Source organism: Mesoplodon bidens (assembly GCF_964165515.1).
Source record: "Mesoplodon bidens genome assembly, chromosome: 10".
In the NCBI taxonomy this organism is placed as follows: Eukaryota; Metazoa; Chordata; class Mammalia; order Artiodactyla; family Ziphiidae; genus Mesoplodon; species Mesoplodon bidens.
This window is the reverse complement of record NC_138172.1, coordinates 23,462,071-23,484,517: the sequence shown is the minus strand read 5'-3', so window position 1 is coordinate 23,484,517 and position 22,447 is coordinate 23,462,071. Positions and strand designations below refer to the sequence as shown.

The window sequence follows — 22,447 nt, the reverse complement described above, 5'->3', positions numbered from 1 at the left end:
CCCTGGTGGCGCAGTGGTTGAGAGTCCGCCTGCCGATGCAGGGGACGCGGGTTCGTGTCCCGGTCCAGGAGGATCCCACGTGCCGTGGAGTGGCTGGGCCCGTGAGCCATGGCCGCTGGGCCTGCGCGTCCGGAGCCTGTGCTCCGCAACGGGAGAGGCCACCGCAGTGAGAGGCCCGTGTACCGCAAAAAAACCCCAAAAACCAAAAAACTGAAGAATGAATGTGTTAATGCTTTGCTTTCCAGGTCAAGCCAAGATAAAGCAAATAGGTAAGAACATACTCTATCGCTTTTATGACTGTTTCTATGGTGTATCTTTTCATGCCTAGCTTAAATCCCACACCAGCTGAACAGAAACTTTTCTTTCTTCTGAAGTCCTCAACATTAGCTTTTTAAAATACTCATTTTCTGCTAACTAGGGGCTGCCCTCAATCCTCAATTTTAAATTGATTATTATGTGAATGTGTTTTATCTCCATGGATGAATCATACAAGCCATAAGATCCTTGAGGTTAGAAAATATATATATATATATATATATATATATATATATATATATATATATATATATATATATATAGGGAGAGAGAGAGAGAGAGAGATAGAGAGAGAATATACCACCTTATATCATTTGTATCTACCTCTCTATCTATCTATCCATCCATCCATCCATATACACACCTTAGTCTATTCAAGCTGCTATAACAGAATACCATAGACTGAGTGGCTTATAAACAACAGAAATTCATTTCTCACAATTATGGAGGCTGGAAAATCAAAGCTCAAGGCACTGGCAGATTTGATTTCCAGTGAGGACTTGCTTCCTGGTTCACAGATGTCTATTTTCTCACTGTGTCCTCACATGGTGAAATTCTCTGGGGTCTCTGTTATAAGGGCACTAATCCCATTCATGAGGGCTTCACCCTCATAATCTAATCACCTTCCAAAGGTCCCACCTCCAAATACCATCACAATGGGGAACAGGTTTCCACATCAACTTTGCAGGAACACATTCAGTCTCTATCTGAATTGCTAACTCTATTTTCCTCTATCATCTATACCTATTTTTTTGGTATCAGGAACATTGCTTTATACAGTGCCTGCTCAGAATGTAGATTCAGGGTGGAGTATGGAGGTAATAAATATTTTTGAGGAATTGAATATCCCTACTGCAAATTTTACAGTCTCTTTTTTTTCCCACATATATGCTAAATTTCAAATACTTAAAAGACAAATTAATGTGTTTTAACATCCTCCAGTATGATTAAATTCGGTGATTCACAAAATGCAATCTTCTAGTTATTACCATGTTGAATCCTCACATCACCTTAGAGGGAATAAAAATTAAAATACAACCAAGGTCAGTAATGTTTAATCGGTAAACCTGAATGTTGGTATCTATTTAGAGTTTTGTATTCCAAAGAAACTAAATCATATACAATATATAAGGTTCTAGAAATTACCCCCTAAAATCCTTTTTCAATATGTAATATTATATCAAATTTATATTCAAATAATCATTTCTGTTGCTGTACAGCAGGCATTAATCCGGCCAACACAAAAGTCTTTAGCAAGGAAAAATGTCATATTTTGCTGTAGCCGTAGCCTGAAAAGAATAAATATACCATAAGGATGTCATTTGCTAAAGTGTTAAGAGTCACAGGTATTTTCTCTTTATTTTCATTTTATGTAGCTCTGGTCAATTTCACAGCCTGAAGCCATACTGAACAGGGAAATTGGAAAACTGCAGAATAGATTTGCAGAAGTAAATTCCTATTTTCTTTTACACTTTCTTCATCAGAGTTGCTATCATTCTTGTGTTGTGTGGTATTATTATCAACAGGAGCCTGGGCTCAGCTGATAATTGCTAAAGTCGTTCTCTTAAAGTGGAGGCAGAAAAAAACCAAGGTAACTGTGCATTTTTCTCATTTTCCAAATTTGCTGCTTTCATACCCTTCATCTTTTTAGAATTTAAATGTGAAGACTTTTCTACTCTCAAACAACCATGGTTATAGCAATCTTCTTTGCCTTTGCTTCCTAGGTAAGAAACATTAAAATAATGAAGCTCTAAATGTCTACTTTGAACTAAATATGGGTCCTTCAACTATTCTGGTTTGCTTTTTCAATTTTCATCCTTACTAAAATTTACTTTAAACTGTAACTATTTGAGAAGCTTGCTTCAGAGGACAATGTAGTACTTAATACATAAAGAAGAAAACTGGTTTACTCTTGCTGCTGCCTTTCTAGATTAGCAGTGAGTTCTTACTAAATTTCAAATTAGAACTATTTGAAAACAAGCTGTAGTCTTTGGCTGTTTAGTATCAACACTGAAATAAAATCTCCTTTGTAGTCTTATAAATCATTGAGAATGAATATTGTGGGACCATTGGCTCAATTTTTACATCTTCTCACTTATTCTGTATTTTTAAAAAGCATATTTGTAATGATGACGGAATCTTTACCATGTAATGTCATTTGCCCAGTAGAATGGAGTCTATTTACAGTGTCATATAAATGGCACCCTTGTAATTATAAATCTTCATTTTTCCCCTATTTATATTTAAATTGGCTTTTGTTCTTTGTATTCTGCCCACCTCCAAATTCAGAAATTCTTGGGGATCAAAGAATCAGAAAACTTAAAAAAAAAAAAACTAAACAAGATTTCCTAGTCTATTTGTTAATTAGGTGAGAATTAAATGAAAAAGAAAATTGGCCAAATTTCTTAAGTCTTAGACAGGTGGCTACCAAAAACAAAACACAAACAATAAAACCCTTATTCTAACAGGTTTGAAAAGGTTGCCAGGTAAAATAGAGAACACCCAATTAAATTTGATTCAAATAACAAGTGATATTTTACTCTAAGTATGTCCCTAGTATTGTGTGTCCTGTATTTTTATTTGCTAAAATCTGGCAACCATAAGGATTGATGCCATTTTTTTCCTTAATACCATGAATATTGTGAGTGAAACTCCCAATATTTCCATAAGGTAGAAAGCAACAGTGTTTGGCTCATAAAAAATGGAAATTTAAAGTTCTGAGTAACAAAAGTTAAATCAATTTCATCCATGCAGAACTGTGCAGATAGGGTTTTCATTACATGAATTTATAAGTGCATACCAATGTCCACATATCCCAGCCCCGAGGAAACACCAATTCTTGTTAACTTGTACAGAATTATAATACTTTTGAGATCTAAATTATTCAGCAGACCTAGCGGACAGAATTGGATTGTTTTTCACCATTCTCTCTGTTTCACAATCACAAATCCCAAGATCCTTCATCAGGAAATTCAGTTGTTTGATCTTTTCAGGGTTAGAAAAGCTATGCTCATTGGCTAACTATATCTCTACTAAAAATTCCTTCCTATTCACTGATAAGACTTCCTTACATTTCAAACATTTAGAAATAGCATTTCCAATGTTAGCTCACGTGTGTCTTACATTTTTTTCAAAAATATTAAGTATCTATAATGTGCCAGCCACCCTGTTACATGCTGCAAACACGAGACAAAAAAATCAAAACACGTCAACAGTAAAATTTCTCCTTTCTTTCAAAAGGCTTGCAGCCTATGAGGCAGATAGAATAGGAATTATTATTCACACGCTACAGGTGAAGGAGCTAAGTGTCCAAGAATTAAAGGGTCTTATCTAAGGGTCTTATCCACATTAAGAAGTAAAGAGCCAGGGATTCAATATTTGTCCCTGGCTCCAGACTCAGGGCACTTTCCAGTATTTCGTCAAAGGAAATCCCAGTCTACATAGTATCTTAACCACTCCATTTACCAGGAGCAAAAAGGAAAGCGTCTGAATCCCTTTATAATGTTCTTGTACTCTTAAAAGTGGAACAGGTGTTCCCCGGGTGCTCGAGAAAAGCAAGGCATTGAGTGGGAGTTAAAGATCCTGAGCAGCCGTTGTAACCAGACCAAGTTAATCTGTGGCAACCGGAGCACTCGGCCAAGGCAAGGCTATTTCAATTGGGTGTCACAGGTGATTCATCAGAGATGGCTTGCTTTTCGGCCTCCTGATATTTTTCTTCGGGGTTGGGTGTCAGATTTCCTTCACATTTTTGGACAACAGCCTTCTTGTCCATTTCCAAATTTTTCTGGTTTCACAGCCCTCACGCGGACCCCCACTTTCATACCGGAAGCTAGTCATTGGCAGGAGATTTAGGAAACGAAGAACAAGGTGAAAAAAAAAAAAAAAAAGATCCGGGGGCCTGGAGAGAGGCCTAAAATGGGGAAATTTGCACTTCAAGAGCTTCCCCTACCCCAGCCTCTCAGAATGACAGCTCTCCTCAGACAGAAGACTACCTCTCCCTGCAGGCACTGCGCGCTCCACAGACACAGGCTGGCGGGCTCCCTGCGCTCCGCCTCCGCCCGGACCAGCCAATAGGAATCCCCAGCTTGGGCCTCCGCCCTAGCCGGACCACGCGGGAGCGGGGGCAATAAAACTACATTTCCCGACTCACCTGTGCGCTCCTCGTGGCCAATCGGAGCCCGGAGTTCGGAGCTTAGGGGCGGAGCCGGATGCATAGGCCATCCCATTGGCTAGGGGCGGCTTAGAAGAGCCGGAACCCGGGAGAGAGAGAAGCGAAATGACATTTCCTCTTTAAATAGCTGGAGCCCGGGCCCCGTCGAGAAATGGCCGCGTCGGCAGGTGGGTCGTGTGGTGGCTTGGGAGGTGTGGAGGGGAGGTGGGCCGGGGACGAGGCTCAGGCTGCGAGCTGAGGCGGTGGCGATGAGGAGCCGGAGAGAAGGATGGAGAGGTGGACAGGGATGAGGGGAGGGAGGATGAATGGCGCGGAGGGAGGTGGGCGGTCCGGCCGGACAAGGATGGGGAGGCCGGGTACCGGCCGCCGCTCCGACCTGTTCGCAAGGCGGTTGAGGGGGCACTGGCGGCCGCCATCCATCGAGCTTCCCTCGTGAGGCTCCTGCCCTTCGCTCTCAGCTGGGACGTTCTGGCTGTCGGCGGAGTCGCCGCAGACACCTCGCCTGTTCTGCCCGCACGGTCCCTCTGCGAGCACGGGGCTTCGGGCTCGCCGGGCTCCCAGAGGAGCAGGCTGGTGTATGAACTTGCATCGCAGCTCGCTCTTTCCCAGATCCTACCTCGCGGTCCCACTGGGGGTGTCTGTGTACATATGCATTTCTGTAGCGGGGAAAAAACAAGCCAAACGAAGCAACAAACAACTCCCCGCCCCATCCCACACACACCAAGAAAAAAAAAAACCAAACCAAAAAACAAAAAATAAAACCCGCGATGCCGAAACTGGCTCCGAACTTCTTGTGGTTGTACGATTTTTCTCCTCCTAGATTTAAGTAAGTCTTCCCCAACACCGAATGGGATTCCATCTTCAGACACAGCCAACGATGCCATGGACCCCTTCCATGCTTGCAGTATTCTAAAGCAACTCAAAACAATGTACGATGAAGGACAGCTGACAGACATTGTAGTGGAAGTGGATCACGGGAAAACATTTTCCTGTCATAGAAACGTTCTTGCTGCAATCAGCCCTTACTTCAGGTATGATGATGGTGGAAACCTCTATTGATATCCTCACCAAGTTCCCTTTCTCCCTCAGTATTGCCCACTTGATTTTTATACTGAGATGCAAGAATGAGATGAAACCAATGCATTTGTTTCCTGAGAATAAACAACAGGCCCTATTTTATTAAGCGCCCCCCTGCCCCTTTTTTTATTTGACAGATTCTCCTAGAATTCAGGTGGTTGGTTTTTAAGTTAGTGAACATGTTTTTGTTTGTATGTTTCAGAAAATCTAAAATTGCACTGCCCAATATGGCAGCCACTAGCCGCATATGGCTATTTAAACTTCACTTACCTAAAATTAAGTAAAATTAAAAATTCACTTCCTCACGTACACTAACCACATTTAAAGTGCTCAGGAGCCACATGTAGGTAGTGGCTGCCACATTGTACAGCCCAGATACAGAACCTTTCCATCATTGAAAGTTTTATTGGACAGTGCTAATCTGAAATTTGTTCCAAAAATTTATCCAGGATTTCTTTCGTGCACATTAACTCTTTTAGAGTTTAAAACAAATTACCCACTTAATGGATTGTTTTAATGCCCTGGGGATAAGAGCAGTGAAATGAAAATGAATGAAATACAGTTTCTGTGTGTCTTAGGCCCCAGACTAGTGATTATTTCTTAAGATTTCCGGAAGTTTTTTTTTTTTTTTTGCGGTACGCGGGCCTCTCACTGTTGTGGCCTCTCCCGCTGCGGAGCACAGGCTCCGGACGCGCAGGCTCAGCGGCCATGGCTCACGGGCCCAGCCGCTCCGCGGCACGCGGGATCCTCCCGGACCAGGGCACGAACCCGTGTCCCCTGCATCGGCAGGTGGACTCTCAACCACTGCGCCACCAGGGAAGCCCCGGAAGTATTTTTAAGCTAAGTCTTCATTTTCATTTATATTCATCTTTATACATCACAAAACTTTGTAAAGTAAAATTTCAAAACTTGGGTCTAAAAAATAATTTCATACTCTAAGGTCAGTGATAAAGGCAATTTCCTGTTTGAGTTTAACTTCTCCTGTTGTTTCAAGTGCTCACTTTAAGCCTTTCTGTATTCAAAAATGGTGCATGAAATGATTGTGAAATAATTTTCTCAACCTTTATAGGGCATATAGCAGTGTAGTGTTCCAGACAGTAGTTTCTGGTTCCTCTTTCTCAGAATACTGTGTTAAATATAGTCACTTCAGTTTGCTGCTTGTGATGTAACCATTTAGACTTACGTAGGGTAGGTCATTGGACTATTAAGTATTAACCATAACGAGGCAGTGAGCTGGAAAGAAAAAAGAAGAAACTGGTATACACAGAAGGTATGAAGTTGGGCCTCTAATGGAAACTGCTGGTGAGATTCATTTATCTAGGCTATCCATTAGATATGGTTAGGTCATTTATGTGTTTAAATATTTGTCACAATTACTGCTTATCAAGCTCTGGGCAAGGCTCACTCTACATACATTACTTTATGTAATCTTTACAATCCTGTCTCTACATAGTTGTTATTCCCATTTTACTTGTGAAAAAACTGAGGCTCAAAGAGGTTAAGTGACCTGCCTAAATCGTCTATCTAACTAGTAAGTGGCAGAGGCTGGGTTTGATTCCAGAGCCAGGCTTCTTAGTCACAGTATGATTTTTAAGGAACGAGGGTGGGTTCTCTTTAAAGTTTAATATACAGAAGTGTTCATTGTATATTAGATTTGAATAGTAAAAAGAACTAAAGTGAAAATGTCTATATCTCACTGCAATTCTATATTCTGGCTTATATCATTTAACTATCATACTTACTTAAAATTAAGTTTTGAAGACCTGACAAATCACTTGGAAAGAAGTATGCTACAGTAGATTTTCATAATTTCCAAGCAGTTAAGGAAATGCTTGAAAAACTTTCTAAGCATAAGATATATGAATTCAAATGAAGATATTTGGCTAGAAGACTTAAGGATTAGGTTCTTCTCTCTTGCTAGTACTGTTTGTACAGAACTTTCTTGGTACCATTGTTGCTCCTTATGTGAGTTGTAGAAAGTCATACTTAATAGTTTCTAAGTCTTGCATCACTGGTGGAAGAATAGAATAGCTTGAAATCTGGCATGGCTGTTTCCTGCTCCCAGTGACTTGTCAGAAGTAAAATTCATATGATTAATAGAAACTTTTTGCTGCTCAGGGTTTTGTGTGGGGAAGTACTCCCACTTCATATCGAGTTTACATAAAGAACCTATTAGAACAGAGGAGAACTTGAGTGTCACGCTGCTCCTGTGTGTGAGACCAGCTTATTCAAGTCAGTAGTAGCTCCCATGATAAAGGGCTATGTGGTAATGTTCTCCTTTGGGAGTTAATCTTTGCCTGATGAAGGGCTTTATTTTTCTTTTTAATTGGGAGCTGTATAACTGAGTTTTTCAGCACCTGAATTGAAAACAAGCTCATACAATGGTACATCTAGTTTCTAGTCATTTAAGAAAAAAAAAGTCTGCATGATACTAAACTTAAAATTTACATAGTAGAAGTAAAAATAGGACTCAAAGGATGGTTAGCCCAGGCAACAAGCTGGGTCCAGGTAGCCTTGTATACCTCCAATATTCCATATTGCATTTTTGAATTAATTTCATGTTTTTGATGAAAACTTTAAAAGTGACCGGAAATCTTCCCATTCAAGGATATTGTTTTCATAACATCACACTTAAAAATAAAATAGGAGGGGTCTGGATCTGAATAATGAAGTTTATCAGCAGTGTTAGGTCGGTGTCTTCAACAGACATCTATTAAGCATCCTAGGGCACACAGTCCTTTTCGCAAGAGGATTTTAAAAGACCTTTTGATTTTATTTTTTTATTTAATTTTAAGAACAGCCTAGAAAGAAACCTTAAAGGAGGGAAAAGAAAGGCAAATTATGTTTATAAATGACTAGCACTTTAAATAAAGAGCCAGGCTTTTGGCTACTTAATGTTTTGGCCAAGAAAGTACCATAAATGCACAGATAATTTAAAAGAAAAAAAAAGAAAAGAAAAAAGCTTGGTCTCAAAGACAAAAGCTTGGAATTTTGAAAACCATTACCTTCTCCAAAGAATCAGTTAATTCTTAAACTCTCTTTAGAAGTAGGTATTATATTAACCCTACTGTAATCTTTATTTATATACAAATATAAATAGGTAAAAATATGGTAACTTTGAGTCAAGCAAAGGTTTTCAAAATATCCAAGGATAAGTGAATTGATGTTCTTTATATTCTTTATAATCATTAAGGATGCATTCAAAGGATAATTATTTTAAAAACAAGTAGATAGAAAATATGAACTTCTGAAGAACGTCTTGTTTTTCTAAGTTGAAATTTTTAAAGATATGTTTTGAGCACAGGTTTCCTTGTAAATTTCCACTGGGTCATGAGAAGTTTTATTAGACAGTCTCTATATGCTAATGTGTCACATTGACACTCTATGGGTATTCTTAAACTTTCTGACTGACCTGGTGATTGAAGATCTCAAGTCCCTAAGGCATCTTGACCAGAATCCTCGATTGGGCTCCAAGGGAAATAAGATGTCCTGGAATATTCCATGCCACCTTCTGGTGTGCTTTAATTAGGTATACTCCCCTTTTCTCAGAGTTGGCACAAAGTGGACTGACTGGTCCTGAGAATAGGGTTTTTTAAGATTAGCCAGACTAAATTCTTCTGTTAGATGATCAACTTTTATCCCCTTTCCTGATATTTAGGATATCAGGAAACACATTAGGAAATATTTTACAGTTTCAAAATGTTATCTTTGTGGTAACTTTATGTTTTTAAAAATTTGCCACAATAATTTTTATTTATAGCACACATAAATTCACCACTCTTTCCTTCCTAGATCCATGTTCACTAGCGGCCTTACAGAAAGCACTCAAAAAGAAGTTCGAATCGTTGGTGTTGAAGCTGAGTCGATGGATTTAGTGTTGAACTATGCCTATACCTCCAGAGTTGTTCTGACAGAGGCCAATGTTCAAGCCTTGTTCACTGCAGCTAGCATCTTCCAGATTCCCTCCATCCAAGACCAATGTGCTAAGTACATGGTCAGTCATTTGGACCCACAGAATTCTATTGGAGTCTTCATCTTTGCTGATCATTATGGTCATCAGGAACTCGGAGATCGATCTAAAGAATACATTCGTAAAAAGTTCCTGTGTGTCACCAAAGAACAAGAGTTTCTTCAGTTGACGAAAGACCAACTGATAAGTATCCTAGACAGTGACGATTTAAATGTAGACCGGGAAGAGCATGTTTATGAGAGCATTGTAAGGTGGTTTGAACATGAACAGAATGAAAGAGAAGTGCACCTTCCAGAAATTTTTGCCAAATGCATACGTTTTCCTCTGATGGAAGACACCTTTATAGAGAAAATTCCACCTCAATTTGCACAGGCTATAGCCAAAAGCTATGTGGAAAAGGGACCATCCAGTACCAATGGCTGTACACAGAGACTTGGGATGACTGCATCGGAAATGATCATATGTTTTGATGCTGCCCACAAACACTCAGGAAAGAAGCAAACAGTGCCTTGTCTAGATATATTCACAGGAAGAGTGTTTAAACTATGCAAACCACCAAATGATCTAAGAGAAGTTGGGATCCTCGTATCACCAGATAATGATATTTACATAGCAGGAGGGTACAGGCCAAGCAGTAGTGAGGTCTCCATCGACCACAAGGCAGAAAATGATTTCTGGATGTATGACCATTCCACTAATAGGTGGCTATCCAAACCGTCCTTGCTTCGAGCCAGAATAGGCTGTAAACTGGTGTATTGCTGTGGTAAGATGTATGCAATCGGAGGGCGAGTTTATGAAGGCGATGGGAGAAACTCACTAAAATCTGTGGAGTGCTACGACAGCAGAGAGAATTGCTGGACGACCGTTTGTGCCATGCCTGTTGCTATGGAGTTTCATAATGCTGTGGAGTACAAAGAGAAGATCTATGTTTTACAGGGTAGGTGCCTAAGTGATTTAGTTCTTCATGAAAGGGTAACAGGTCAAATTGTGGTTCACCCACTCATAGTAAAACATAAGTTGTTTCTGTTCATTGAGGAATGCCTCTGGCTTTCTTATCATAAACTATTTGTTGGAACAGTCTGTTCTTTAAAGGACCAGTAAAGAAAATAAACTTTTCAATCAGAAAAGGCAGGTTCCTAAAATGATCCTGTGTTTTATGTTCTTACTGTGTTTTGACATCATGCAGAATAAGTATTTTTGAAAATATTTTTTCATAAATAATAGTTCAGGATTTGGGAGAAACTCAGAGCCATTTTTTTTTTTTTTTTTTTTTTTTTGCGTTACGCGGGCCTCTCACCGTTGTGGCCTCTCCTGCTGCAGAGCACAGGCTCCGGACGCGCAGGCTCAACGGCCATGGCTCACGGGCCCAGCGGCTCCGCGGCATGTGGGATCTTCCCGGACCGGGGCGCGAACCCGCGTCCCCTGCATCGGCAGGCGGACTCTCAACCACTGCGCCACCAGGGAAGCCCCAGAGCCATTTTTAAGACTTCAAACAAGAAAGCAAGTTTGATACATGACTTTTTTGCTCTTCAGTAATATATAATCAAGAAATGTAGCAACTACTTTTCTTGTGGAACTTACTGGATTAGTTTAAAAGAGAAAAAAGAACAAAGCATCAACTGCAGTTGTACTATTCAGTTGCCAAAGAATTTTGTATAAGCCTTACGATCGCAAAGGTTATGAAACTTAATTACAAAGAGTTTTCAATTACAGTCTTCAAGATTTTAATTTCACTGCAGTTGGTGCTATCATCCATAACATTGTTTTCAGTGTTTTTTCACTGAAAAACTTTGAGATGTCTCCTTTTTCTTACTGTTAACATTATGAGAGGGATGATAATATACTTAGCTTAAAAATTTTTGTTTAAACGATTGAAGACTATTACCCTGGCAAAGATGATCTAGTAGAAGTAGAAAGAGGAACTTAGTAAGAGCAAATAAGATATTTGACTCAAGGTTCTGATTTGTGCTAACTAATGTTTTCCTTGTGTTTGAATTCTTATCTTAGTTGCTTGAATGCTGAATGCGGTGTTGACAGTACCAACATCCTTATTCTTCTTTTGTGTTTCTTAACTGCTTATATATAAATGTTTTCCTTACACTGACTACTCAAATAAAACAAGGAAAAGGGGGCAACTTCTGTGTAGACACACATGATTTTTTAGGTCATTTCCCATTCTGGTTTTTGTTTTGTTTTGTTTTGTTTTAATATTCTTTGCTCTAATCCTTTATCTAACTTAAAATTTCCTAGAAATGCCTAAACCCATTTGTTTAAACTTCAGTGTAAAGTTAATTCTCCAGAGGGAGTAGTACTCTCTAGTGCCTTATTTTAGTTGACTAGAAGCATGGACATGATTTAGGTTTGTTGGTCTTGCCAAAAAATGGAGTACCTGAATGGATGTAAAATCTATCAAGTGTGGTTGAATAGGTTATATCATCCAATATGATGAAGCTCTCTCTTTATATATTTTGGTTTTACTGGCTAACCAGTTAGCTGATAGAGATAGAATTAATTAGATGACTCCCAAAGGGAATGTAAAGGTTGTATATTCATGTAAATACTAAGGCAAAGTAACAATGAATTAATGGAATTTCAGGGCTGGAATGAACATTGTTTAATCTGAGATCGTATTTTATAAAAGAGTAATCTGAGGCACTGAGGGTTTTCTTAATTGCCCACCACTGGTTTTAATTTATTAAGAAGACTTTAGATTTTAAAAATCAACTTTTAAAATGTATTATCTTTCCTTTTTATAAGAAATTTGTAGACAGGTAGTACGTGGTAGAAAGTGTTAATTCCTGTCTTTATTAAGAATCCTGTTATATGTTAGTCAATAAGCATATGTAATATGCAGGCAAAAGCTAGGACTTTAACAAGCTCTTTTGTGAAAAATTGAAATTACAGCATCACTTTTATTAAGTAGGCAGTTATATTTGTTGATAGGAGTTAACCTAGTTCAAAACAGTTTTCAAGGGGAAGCTCAATCTAGAAGTAGGTACTTATAATCTAAACAAAGCCTCTTTATATAAATAAACTTGACATGTATAGTCAGAAGCTTATGCTCTACTGTCAGTGGCTATTGGAGTATCATTTAATCTGTTCATAAAGGATTCAGATTTTCATATCAAGGATTTTATACAAATGTCATAATTACCAAGCTCTTGTAAATCTTCACTAGTTTAATTCTTTTAGACATTTTTGTATTGCAGTCTGACTCAGCACACCCTTTCATTGTCAAAATAGAATTGAAACTGACTCATAGTCAATTCCCATAAATAATGTGCGTGTTTTCTGTCATCTTAAGGTCATGTTTTCTCCTCTTGAGTATTTGTCTTTGCATTACACCAGCGCTAAAGTAAACACATTAGTGGCCCATAGACACAAATCTGAACAATTCTATGTACCATCTTCTAATTAAATAATTAGCACTTAAATTTATAGTGGCTTACTCATGATTGAAGCTATATACATATTTTCATCTTATTGGTTAACCATTAGTAATAATGTTTTTTTTTTTAGAGCTGGCTTCAAATAAATTTTCTGAAATACCCAATTGGACAGAGTAAATGAAACCAAGCTCTTAACTGTTATACTGCCATCAAGCCAAGCTAATGCCTCACACTTCCCCATTTTGAACACCCCAATTCAGGTTCACTCTAATATTATGTTATGTTGTGCATGGAATGAAGATGTTTTAAGCTACCATAATATTTAATGTATCTATGGAGATTATAAAAGAAATATTTTAGAAAGTAAAATATTTGGAAAATTATACCTTTGGGTCTTCAACATACAACCAGAAAGAGACACGTAAATGTACATATTATTGTTTTTTCTGTTTTTTTTTCCCTTTTTCTTTCTTTAGGAGAATTTTTCCTCTTCTATGAGCCTCAGAAAGACTACTGGGGTTTCTTAACCCCCATGACTGTGCCTAGAATCCAGGGCTTAGCAGCTGTATACAAGAACTCTATCTACTACATAGCTGGAACCTGTGGAAATCATCAGCGGATGTTTACTGTAGAAGCCTATGATATTGAGCTCAATAAATGGACTCGTAAGAAGGACTTTCCTTGTGATGAGTCCATAAACCCATACCTTAAACTGGTACTTTTCCAGAATAAACTCCATTTATTTGTTCGAGCTACTCAAGTGACCGTTGAAGAACATGTCTTCAGAACCAGCAGAAAAAATTCTCTTTACCAATATGATGACATCACTGACCAATGGATGAAAGTGTATGAGACCCCAGATCGGCTCTGGGACCTTGGCCGGCATTTTGAATGTGCTGTTGCTAAACTCTATCCTCAGTGTCTTCAGAAAGTACTTTAAGGAATGGCAGGCCTTAGTGAGCTCACTGGCACCTTGTGCTCGAGGAAACTTAGTCTTTCAATGATACCAGAAGTGCTGTCAGTATTTAAGAAAGCTGAGAGAGTTTATACATGGAGGTGGGTGCTCTTGAAGATGAGTGTAGGGAGGGATTTCTTTTCATCCTTGTGATGTTTTCATTTCAGTAAGCAAAAGGTAACAAAGTGCAATTATCAGCATTTTTTTTTCTGGTATAAACGTAATCACATCATTCTAGAATTTTGTGATGCTTAGTCACTGAGATACCAGATGAATCAACAACTATGCACTCTTAGAAGAGTGGTTAGGGTATTATGGGTTAGAGACATCCAAAATAGTTTCATGTGACTTTTTATTTTAAATACGGGTAAAAATCTGAGGCAATATCACTAGGACTTTAGCTGTGACCTCTCTACCACAGAGACGCACTAACTGAGATCCTCATTCTGAATATATGTATATTTGTGTACTGTTTTCAAGTGTACTGGATTTAACTGTGTTCTGTTATTAGAGTAGATTGAAGGAAAACCAGATCAGTCTCAGAAAGAGCTTTTAGTTTGATTGTTTTATATTTCCCATGTTGCTTTAAGTTAAGCTAAAGTTTTAAAGTAGCAGTTTTCTGTTGACAATTTTTTCAAGTGCTAACACTGTCTCATATTTTTAAATCCTGAAAAGGGCTCAAAATCACAGGTGGCTGGTGCTAGTATAAGTTAATTCATGTGTATAGTTAGGTAGATTTAAATTGTCTGAGCCTATGCTTACCTTTCAAACTGGTATGTTAGTTTCATGGCCATAGTCCTTTACCTGTTGAACTCTTGTGATTTCACAGGATTCTCTACTAGCATGATGGCAAGGTATGGCCAGTTATTGGTCTAACTGGATTCAATCTTAGAATAGTGAAAAGAATATTATACTCATTTTGCACTAACATGGGCCATTTTGTCGCCTAACCCCCTTTCCTATCCTCTACCTGTCCATTCAGTATCAGTACAGTGAAAGGTAACTTATTTCTCTTCTGCACAGAGCGTAATGTGAAGTTTTACTCCTATTTTTAAAATTCTGTTTTCCAGAAACATAAAACTCCTGCAGTGGTCTCATTTAATGGCTTTTACGTTACCTATAACAAATAAAACCTCATTTTTTTTTTTAATTTTTGCACTTAACAGTTATGAATAATTTTGCATTGAAAACCTTGTTCTAGCTGAAGGTGATTGAGGAGGAAAAGAGTGAGTGAATAGAACCATAGCATTATAGGTACTAAATAGTTTTTCATATTTAACTGATGAATTTCTAACAGTTAGCTAGAAATATTAACAGAGGACAAATCAACTCATGTGTTATACATAAGGCAGTTATTTGGATCAGTAACTTATTTTTTACTCTGCCTGGAATAATTAATAAAGGATATAAGTATAGCCCAGAGTCTGTCCTTAACTGGAACATTTTGATTCTGTTAAAACAAACTGGCATGGTTTGTATTAAAAACTCTTGCACAAATGGTAATGTGATACTGTGAAACAAATTTAAAACATTGCCTCTTTGCATCACATACCTCGTTTTTCAGAAACTTTCCAAACTGCTTGTCATAGCCCTCCACAAGTAGGGAACGTTTCCTGAAGCTGAATTTAAAGTGGACAGCATTTAGAGGATTCACATTTTAAAATCTAGTCTTGGGAAGCTGGATACGTGCTGTCTTCTTGCTGGCCTTGGTAGTGTGTCTGTAATCTCCTTATCGACTTTGTCAACTAATCACCTATGTTTTTTCTCCCCATTTTTTCTTTGTCTTCCTGCTGGTTTGGGGCTATTTCTGTGAGCAATTTGAAGCATCTTTACTGTGCTGCATTGCAAAGGGAGGAAAAAAACAAAGCTAAGTTTTACAAGAGATGTTCATGTAATTTATTTTTGAAAGCTCTGTTGCATATCTAAGACTTCCTGCCGCTTTTTGACAATCTCCTGTATTTATTTAGAAGAACGTGTTACTTGAAACCATGACATTAGAATATTGAGTTAATTTACAGTGTGCCGTGTGATGCACAGGAGTACAATGTACTGTGGTTAATTCTGCAGTTGATTTATTCTATTGATCTGCACAACAGTTGATCCTTTTGCTATATTGAGGGTGTGGTCTAAGTATAGTGTGTCAAAGCCAAGGTTTAGAATTTGCTACGGAAGTAGAATATATATTGAATTTTGTATGAAGAACTATTTGTTTAAATTATATAGCTGGGATATTTTGCCACTTTTCAAATGATTTCAGAAGAGGTCCTAGAAAACTAAGATTAGTAATATGCGTGGGTCTTTGTTTAGATATTTAAGGTACATTTGCATAGTATGATGAGAATATAAGTAAAAGGCACAGTGGGTACTACAGAATTAAAATATGGGGTGACAGATGCCAGTCCCACTTGACCTTTGTTTCTGCATTTGAAGAAAGTATGTAGCACTTTCCTATATATTTTTTACACACTGAAAACTGGACGTGGTATAACGATGTTATAGGAAAGTAGAAATTGTATTTTTTATTTTCCATCTTTGTTTTCTGTTATCCTACAAAGTTGATGCTTAAGCATCAAGCTGGTTTCATTGGTGCATGAGAAAAAGTGGACGTGACCTGCAAGGAATCAGATTCCCTACGTGAAGCAGTTTAAAATGGCATTAAATGTTCAGTGCTCAGGTATGTAGTAAGTACTGTAGTCCTTTGGGGGCAAACGTGTAGATATTTTTAAACATTTTGCCATAATTGCACAATTTTTTGCATTTTTATCTGATGGCATTGTTTCTTATAATAAAACCTTTTCTGACTGAAAACTTCCGTTGTCGTAAATTGACCTCTGACTAGTGAGTTTTGCAGAATTAAAGCTGGGTGAAAATCATGAAATACCTTACATAAGGAATAGAAGGAGATTTTATTCTATCAAATGCCTGGTCTGCGGTACAAAATGAACTAGTTAAGGTCACCTTATATAATGCTCTTGAAATTCTAAAGCAAGCTCACCCATATCGGTAGCTCCTTTGTTGAGTTGGTTCTGCCCACAAGACTTCGTATCCCACTCCTCTCTCTCACAATTCATGTCTAATCCATCAGAAAATCCTGTTGCCTCTTCCTTCAAAATACACCTGGACTCTGACCACATACCCCTTGCACCGCTATCACCCTAGTCTAAACTAGCCCACCCTGTCTGCCTTAATGCTGTGCCACTGAACTGGTCTCCCTTCAGTCACTTTTGACCCCTGGTAATCTATTCTGTCCTCCACACAGTAGCCAGAGTGATTCTTTTAAAATGTAAGTCAGGTTACATTCTTCTGCTGAGATCCCTCCAGTGGCTTCCCGTTTCCTTTCCTATGAGAGCCACCATCAATCTAAATCACACTGCTCGGACCGCACTGCCATTCCACCCGCTCACTCCATTCCAGCCACACTGACTGCTGTTCCTCAGACACACCAAGCCCCTCCGACATCAGGGCCTTTGCTCCTGCCATGTCTTGCCAAGGAAGCCCTGACCACTCATTTATTTTATTTAAGTTTCTATTAAAACTCCAGAGAGGCCTTCCCTGACCACCTCGTGTAAGACAGAATGCCTTCCGACTCCACCCCCACCAGGACCACCCATCTTTTCCTGCTTTATTTTTCATCTATCTCCCCCCATTGAAATGTAAGTTCCATGAAAGCAAGGGATTGATTTTATTTCTTGTTCCCCTCAGCTCAGTGCCTCGGACATCCTAGGCATTCAATGTTTGTAAAAACTGAATGTTCATTTAAGTCTTAGAGCACCCTGAGAAGTGGGAGAACCAGTGCTATTGCCTCTATTTTATTAGATGAGAAACACAAAGACCAAGTGAATCGCTGAAGGTCATCTAACTAATGAGGGGCTCACCCGGGATAAGAACCAAGCTTTCCACTTTGACCTCAACCTAGTTTCTATGTGCTACATTAGTTCTAAACAAAACTGATACAAAGGCAGATGCTCTGTATTTTGTATTTAATGGTTGCCTTTTCTGAGTCCCACCTTTTCCCCAACACTATTATTCACAATATCTACTATAATTTGTAACTGATTGATTCTCAACAGGGAGTAGGTGAGGTAGGAAAATACCTTCAGTTATTCATCCTGCATCCCCGTCATTATATCATTATGCTAATCTACCACTGTTCTGAGTTCTGTCCCTCAAACAAGTTGAAGAAGAAAAGAAAAGGCTTGAGAAATACTGATTTAGAGTACTGTTATTTTGGTTCTGTGAAGTTAAAATGACTTGCCATTCTAAAATCTTGGCTGTAGGACTGTTTTTTATTGAAAAATTATTTGCAGAAACAGAAATTAAAAATAAGTGGTCTGTGGTCTGGGATCTCTAACCTATCAGAAGAATGCTGTAAATGACACCTGCTAGTTTTTTGAAGTGAGATTTGGAATTTTATATAATGGATTTGAGAAGGGAAAAAGTATCTTCCCTCATTTAATGTGTCGAGGGTATACTAAAGGTTCTTGATTTGGACCTTTGGTAGACAGAACTTAAATGGCTCTCAATAGTAAACATGAAGAAGTAGCATTAATTACTACCAGTTCTAGTAAATATCAAGTGTATGTGTCCATCATTTTCATTCTCCACACTTCATTTTGACGACCTATATCTCTTTGGTAGAAGATCCCAGAACCTAGAAAGTTGGGCCTCTGGTTCATGGGTCTGCTGGTTCATGGGTTTCCTTCCTTTTTTGGTAACCTGCTTTAGCCTGGTTTACTTGTGTGGGTTCATAAGGAAGCTATTCTACACGTTTGAACAGAGGAATCAATATGGCTGCCATCCCAGAGAAAGGAAAAAGTGAAGACATTCCAGTCATCAAGTATATATTTGGAGATTTAAATTGCTAAGCCACAAGCAAAGTTTTAATTTATGAAAGTATAAAGTATTTTATGCATGCTGAGGGAGACACAGTTCAGTATGACTTAGGTAACCACAGACACAATATTCTACTTTTCAATCATGTATTTTAAATCACTAAAATGATAGAAAATATGTAATAAGCTTCCTACTAGCTACCACCTCTATTATTTAAACTCACTTGCTCAAGAATCCTGCAGTTAGGTTTTTTGGATTTCATTGAGATGCCAATCCACTGACCCCATGACTTTTTCCACTATCCATCAGCCCCTACTGGGGACTTTCCTGAAATTACCCATCTTAAATTCCATGATCCATTCAAAATAATGTCATTTGACATTTCCTCAGTTCCCTCTCTTTACTACTGCCATACTTGCCTGAAAACACCCCAACCCTGAAAATCCCAGCTATGAGCCACCTCTGTGTCTGGCCCTGAGTGAAGGAATACTGCTGGGGAAATTCCATGGTCAAGCTGACTTTGACATGATGTACCCACCATGGGTTCTCAACATAATGGAGCAGTTTTTAGCTTTTCTCAAACGGCCACATATATCTTTTATCCCTCTTGGTTCTTAGTTCTCTACTTTTCTTCATGATCTATCAAGAAGATAGCAGCCATTGCACAGGTGCTCCCTTTTCCTCCCACCATCTACCTGAATCTTCTCTGCTCTTCCTCTTAAAATATGTGGAAGAAGTGTGCTGTTTCTACCTGTGGTTGCTTTGTGCTCCAGGTCCTTTACCATTCCCTTTCCCGAGTCATCCAACATTCCCTCTCAGATCATTCTAATAAAACAAAAAAATGTCATTTTCTCCCACTTAGCAAAACAGAGCAAAACCAAACCAAACAATAACAAATTGTCCTTTGGTCCAGCACCTCCCTCCACTTAGTGCCCCTTCTCTTGGCCTCCATGAAAGCCAAACTTTTGTAATCGGTTGTTTCTACAAGCTGTTTCTATGTCCCAGCTTTCATTCACTCTTCAACCACTCCAGTCACTACATTCTCCTCATAACCAAAGCTTCAGTTGTCAAGGTCTCCAACAACACTAAGCTCTACATTCATTCTTCACATTTCTGTTCTTATCTTCGTTGACTTCACAGATATGTTTGGCACAGTTGACCACTATATCTTTTCCGAAGCCCTTTCCTCACTGGGCTCCTGGGATACCATGCTCCGAAAAGTCTCATGTTACTGGCCTCTCCTTACTAACCTGCCTTTACTGGCTCCTTCTCTCCCTGGGTCCTCTTCTGTCATCCCTTCTCATTTGACCTCACCTATTTCTTTGGCATTGAATGTCATTTGCATGCTGATGACTTTCAAATTTATATTTTCAAACCATCTCTCTACTCTTGGCTCCAGGCTCCCATCCGACTGCCTACTAGATAGTCCCTGTTGAGTTGGTGGTGACATCTCAAACTTAAAATCTTTAACTCCTCCTTTTCCATCATCCCCTGAAAGCTCCACCTGCAAAATGCAATTTATATCTGTCCACTTCTCTCCATTTCCACTACCCCACCTATGCTGAAGCCAAGCTTCTACTGCCTGGACTGCTATAGCAGCAGCATAACTGTTCTGCCTATTTCAACTTGGGTCCACATTCTCAGTAATCCATTCCCAGTACAATAGCCAGAGTGATCTTACAACAAATGGTATTGTGTTATTGCCAGAGGTAGAACGCAGCAATTGCTTATCATCAGGTGCTACATAAATGGCCCCTTGTTTACCTCTCCAACCTTATCCAGTGCCACTTTCCCTGTTGCTACCTATTCTCTAGATACACTGGCTATATCTGAAGACCTTGTGGGTGTTCCTCCCATACACACTTGGCACTCCTTGTTTCCATGTGTATTGACCTTTATGGCTTCCAGTTGCCATACAGGTATTCCAGTTACAGGTACTTAACCCTGAGGAGCAGCTTACAGCCAGTTCCTGATGGGAGCTGGTTGATAAAAGACCCCAGCTTCTTCCCACAGGTGGGATAAGCAAGGCGTATTCTACACTGTCTCCTAGAGTTCCCCTAAGTGGATGAGCCCTAGTTGCCCATTATATCTGCATGATAACCACATCTTCCCTAATTCACTTTCCTACTCTCCAACCAATTCTTCTTGGGACCACCTTCCCTCCCCCTAATGAACTACTTGCATGCAAATCCTTGTTCTTGCACTCAAATCCTTGCTCATAACTGGTTTCTGCAAAAACTCAACCCAAGACACTGGCCATTTTTTCAATTCCTCAAGGCTCCTATATGATGAGATTTGCTCATGCTGTTTCCTATACCTGGAAACACGGCCTCTCCTTCACCTCTGCTCTTTGCATGACCACTTCCTTCTTATCTTTCAGGTCTCAAAGAGATCTTCCTAACTAAATCCTATTGCAGTATTTAAACTTTTGTTTAAACAATCCTAGCTAAAGTAAATGCCCCTGTCATGCTAGATCTTACTACCCAAAGTGGTTTTTTTCCCCACAACTTTTGGTGTCTCCCCAACTAAACAGAAAGCTCTATGAAGGCAGAGCCCAGGCCTATTTGCCATCCAATGTTTGCCTGTACCTGGAAAAGTGTCTCACATATAATTTTTTAAAATAAACTTTTTATTTCAAAATAATTTAAGTTTCCAAAAAAATTGAGTAGAACAGAGAGTTCTCATATATCCCACACCTAGTTTCCCTTATTATTAACATCTTATATTAATAAGCCAATATAGATTCATTATTATTAACTAAATTCTATACTTTACTAAGAACTCCTTAGGTTTTTACATAATGTCCTATTTATGCCCCCGGATCTTATGCAGGATACATAACAACTAGTTGTCACATCTCCTTAGGCTCCTTTTGGCTGTGACAGTTTCTCAAGCTTTCTTGTTTTGGATGATTTTGACAGTTTGGTGGGGTAATCGTCAGATATTTTTTAGAATATCCCTCAACTGGGATTTGTTTGATGTTTTTCTCATGATTAGACTGGGGTTATGTGTTTGAGGAAGGAAGACCACAGAGCTAAAGTACCATCCACATCATCATGCCAAGGGTATATACTCTCAATATGACTTGTCTCTGTTGATGTTAGCCTTGATCGCCTGGCTGAGACAGTGTTTGTTAGGTTACTTCTCTGTAAAGTTATTTCCCCCTCTTTCCTTTGAAAGGAAGTCACTGTGTGCAGCTCCCACTTAAGGAGTGCAGAATTATGCACCACCTCCTTGAAGGCAGAGTTATCTACATAAGTTATTTGGGATGCTAATGCAAAGATTTTCCTCTTCTCCCTTATTTATTGATTCAATCATTTATTTATATCAGTGTGGAGTCATTTTATACTTTGGGTTATTTTTTATATTTCTTTTTATACTTTGGGTTGTGATCTACTGCTACTTTACTTTGTGGCTCAAATCGTTCCAGCTTTGGCCACCAGGAGGTCTTTCAGTTGGCTCCTGTGCCCCTTGGACATACTCCCATTAGTGTGAGTGTTCTCATTTTTTTTTTCTTTTAATATTTTATGAGCTGTTCCTATTTTCCCACCCTATAAGATGCTCCAGGCTTAATTCATATGTTTCCTTCCCTAGGCCTGGGATCAGCCATTTCTCCAAGGATCTCTAGTTCTTTTCACTGGAGATCTGGGCACTTGGTGCGCTCATTGTTACTGGGAGGTCTTTGTTTCTAGACTCTCTCACCTGACTGAAAAAGGAAGTATGTGTGTGTCCTCTAA

General features: G+C 38.9%; 1 protein-coding gene across 2 annotated transcripts; it reads left to right on the top strand.

Annotated features, from left to right (window-relative positions):
* Positions 1–4,572: 4,572 nt before the first annotated feature.
* Positions 4,573–15,023, top strand: KBTBD8 (kelch repeat and BTB domain containing 8). Of its 2 annotated transcripts, XM_081246523.1 has the most exons (4): positions 4,598–4,653; positions 5,307–5,517; positions 9,356–10,470; positions 13,399–15,023. In XM_081246523.1, exons 1-4 carry the CDS (start codon positions 4,638–4,640, stop codon positions 13,860–13,862), a joined length of 1,806 nt encoding a protein of 601 aa, XP_081102649.1. In that variant the 5' UTR covers positions 4,598–4,637; the 3' UTR covers positions 13,863–15,023. The 2 variants fall into 2 exon arrangements, with proteins under 2 accessions (XP_081102650.1, XP_081102649.1); XM_081246524.1 differs by lacking the exon at positions 5,307–5,517 and having other exon boundaries at positions 4,573–4,653.
* Positions 15,024–22,447: the final 7,424 nt, after the last annotated feature.

Coding starts and splice junctions, on each gene's coding strand:
- KBTBD8 (XM_081246523.1), top strand. Junction 5,518..9,355: donor GCAATCAGCCCTTACTTCAG/GTATGATGATGG, acceptor TTTCCTTCCTAG/ATCCATGTTCACTAGCGGCC. Junction 10,471..13,398: donor GAAGATCTATGTTTTACAGG/GTAGGTGCCTAA, acceptor TTCTTTCTTTAG/GAGAATTTTTCCTCTTCTAT.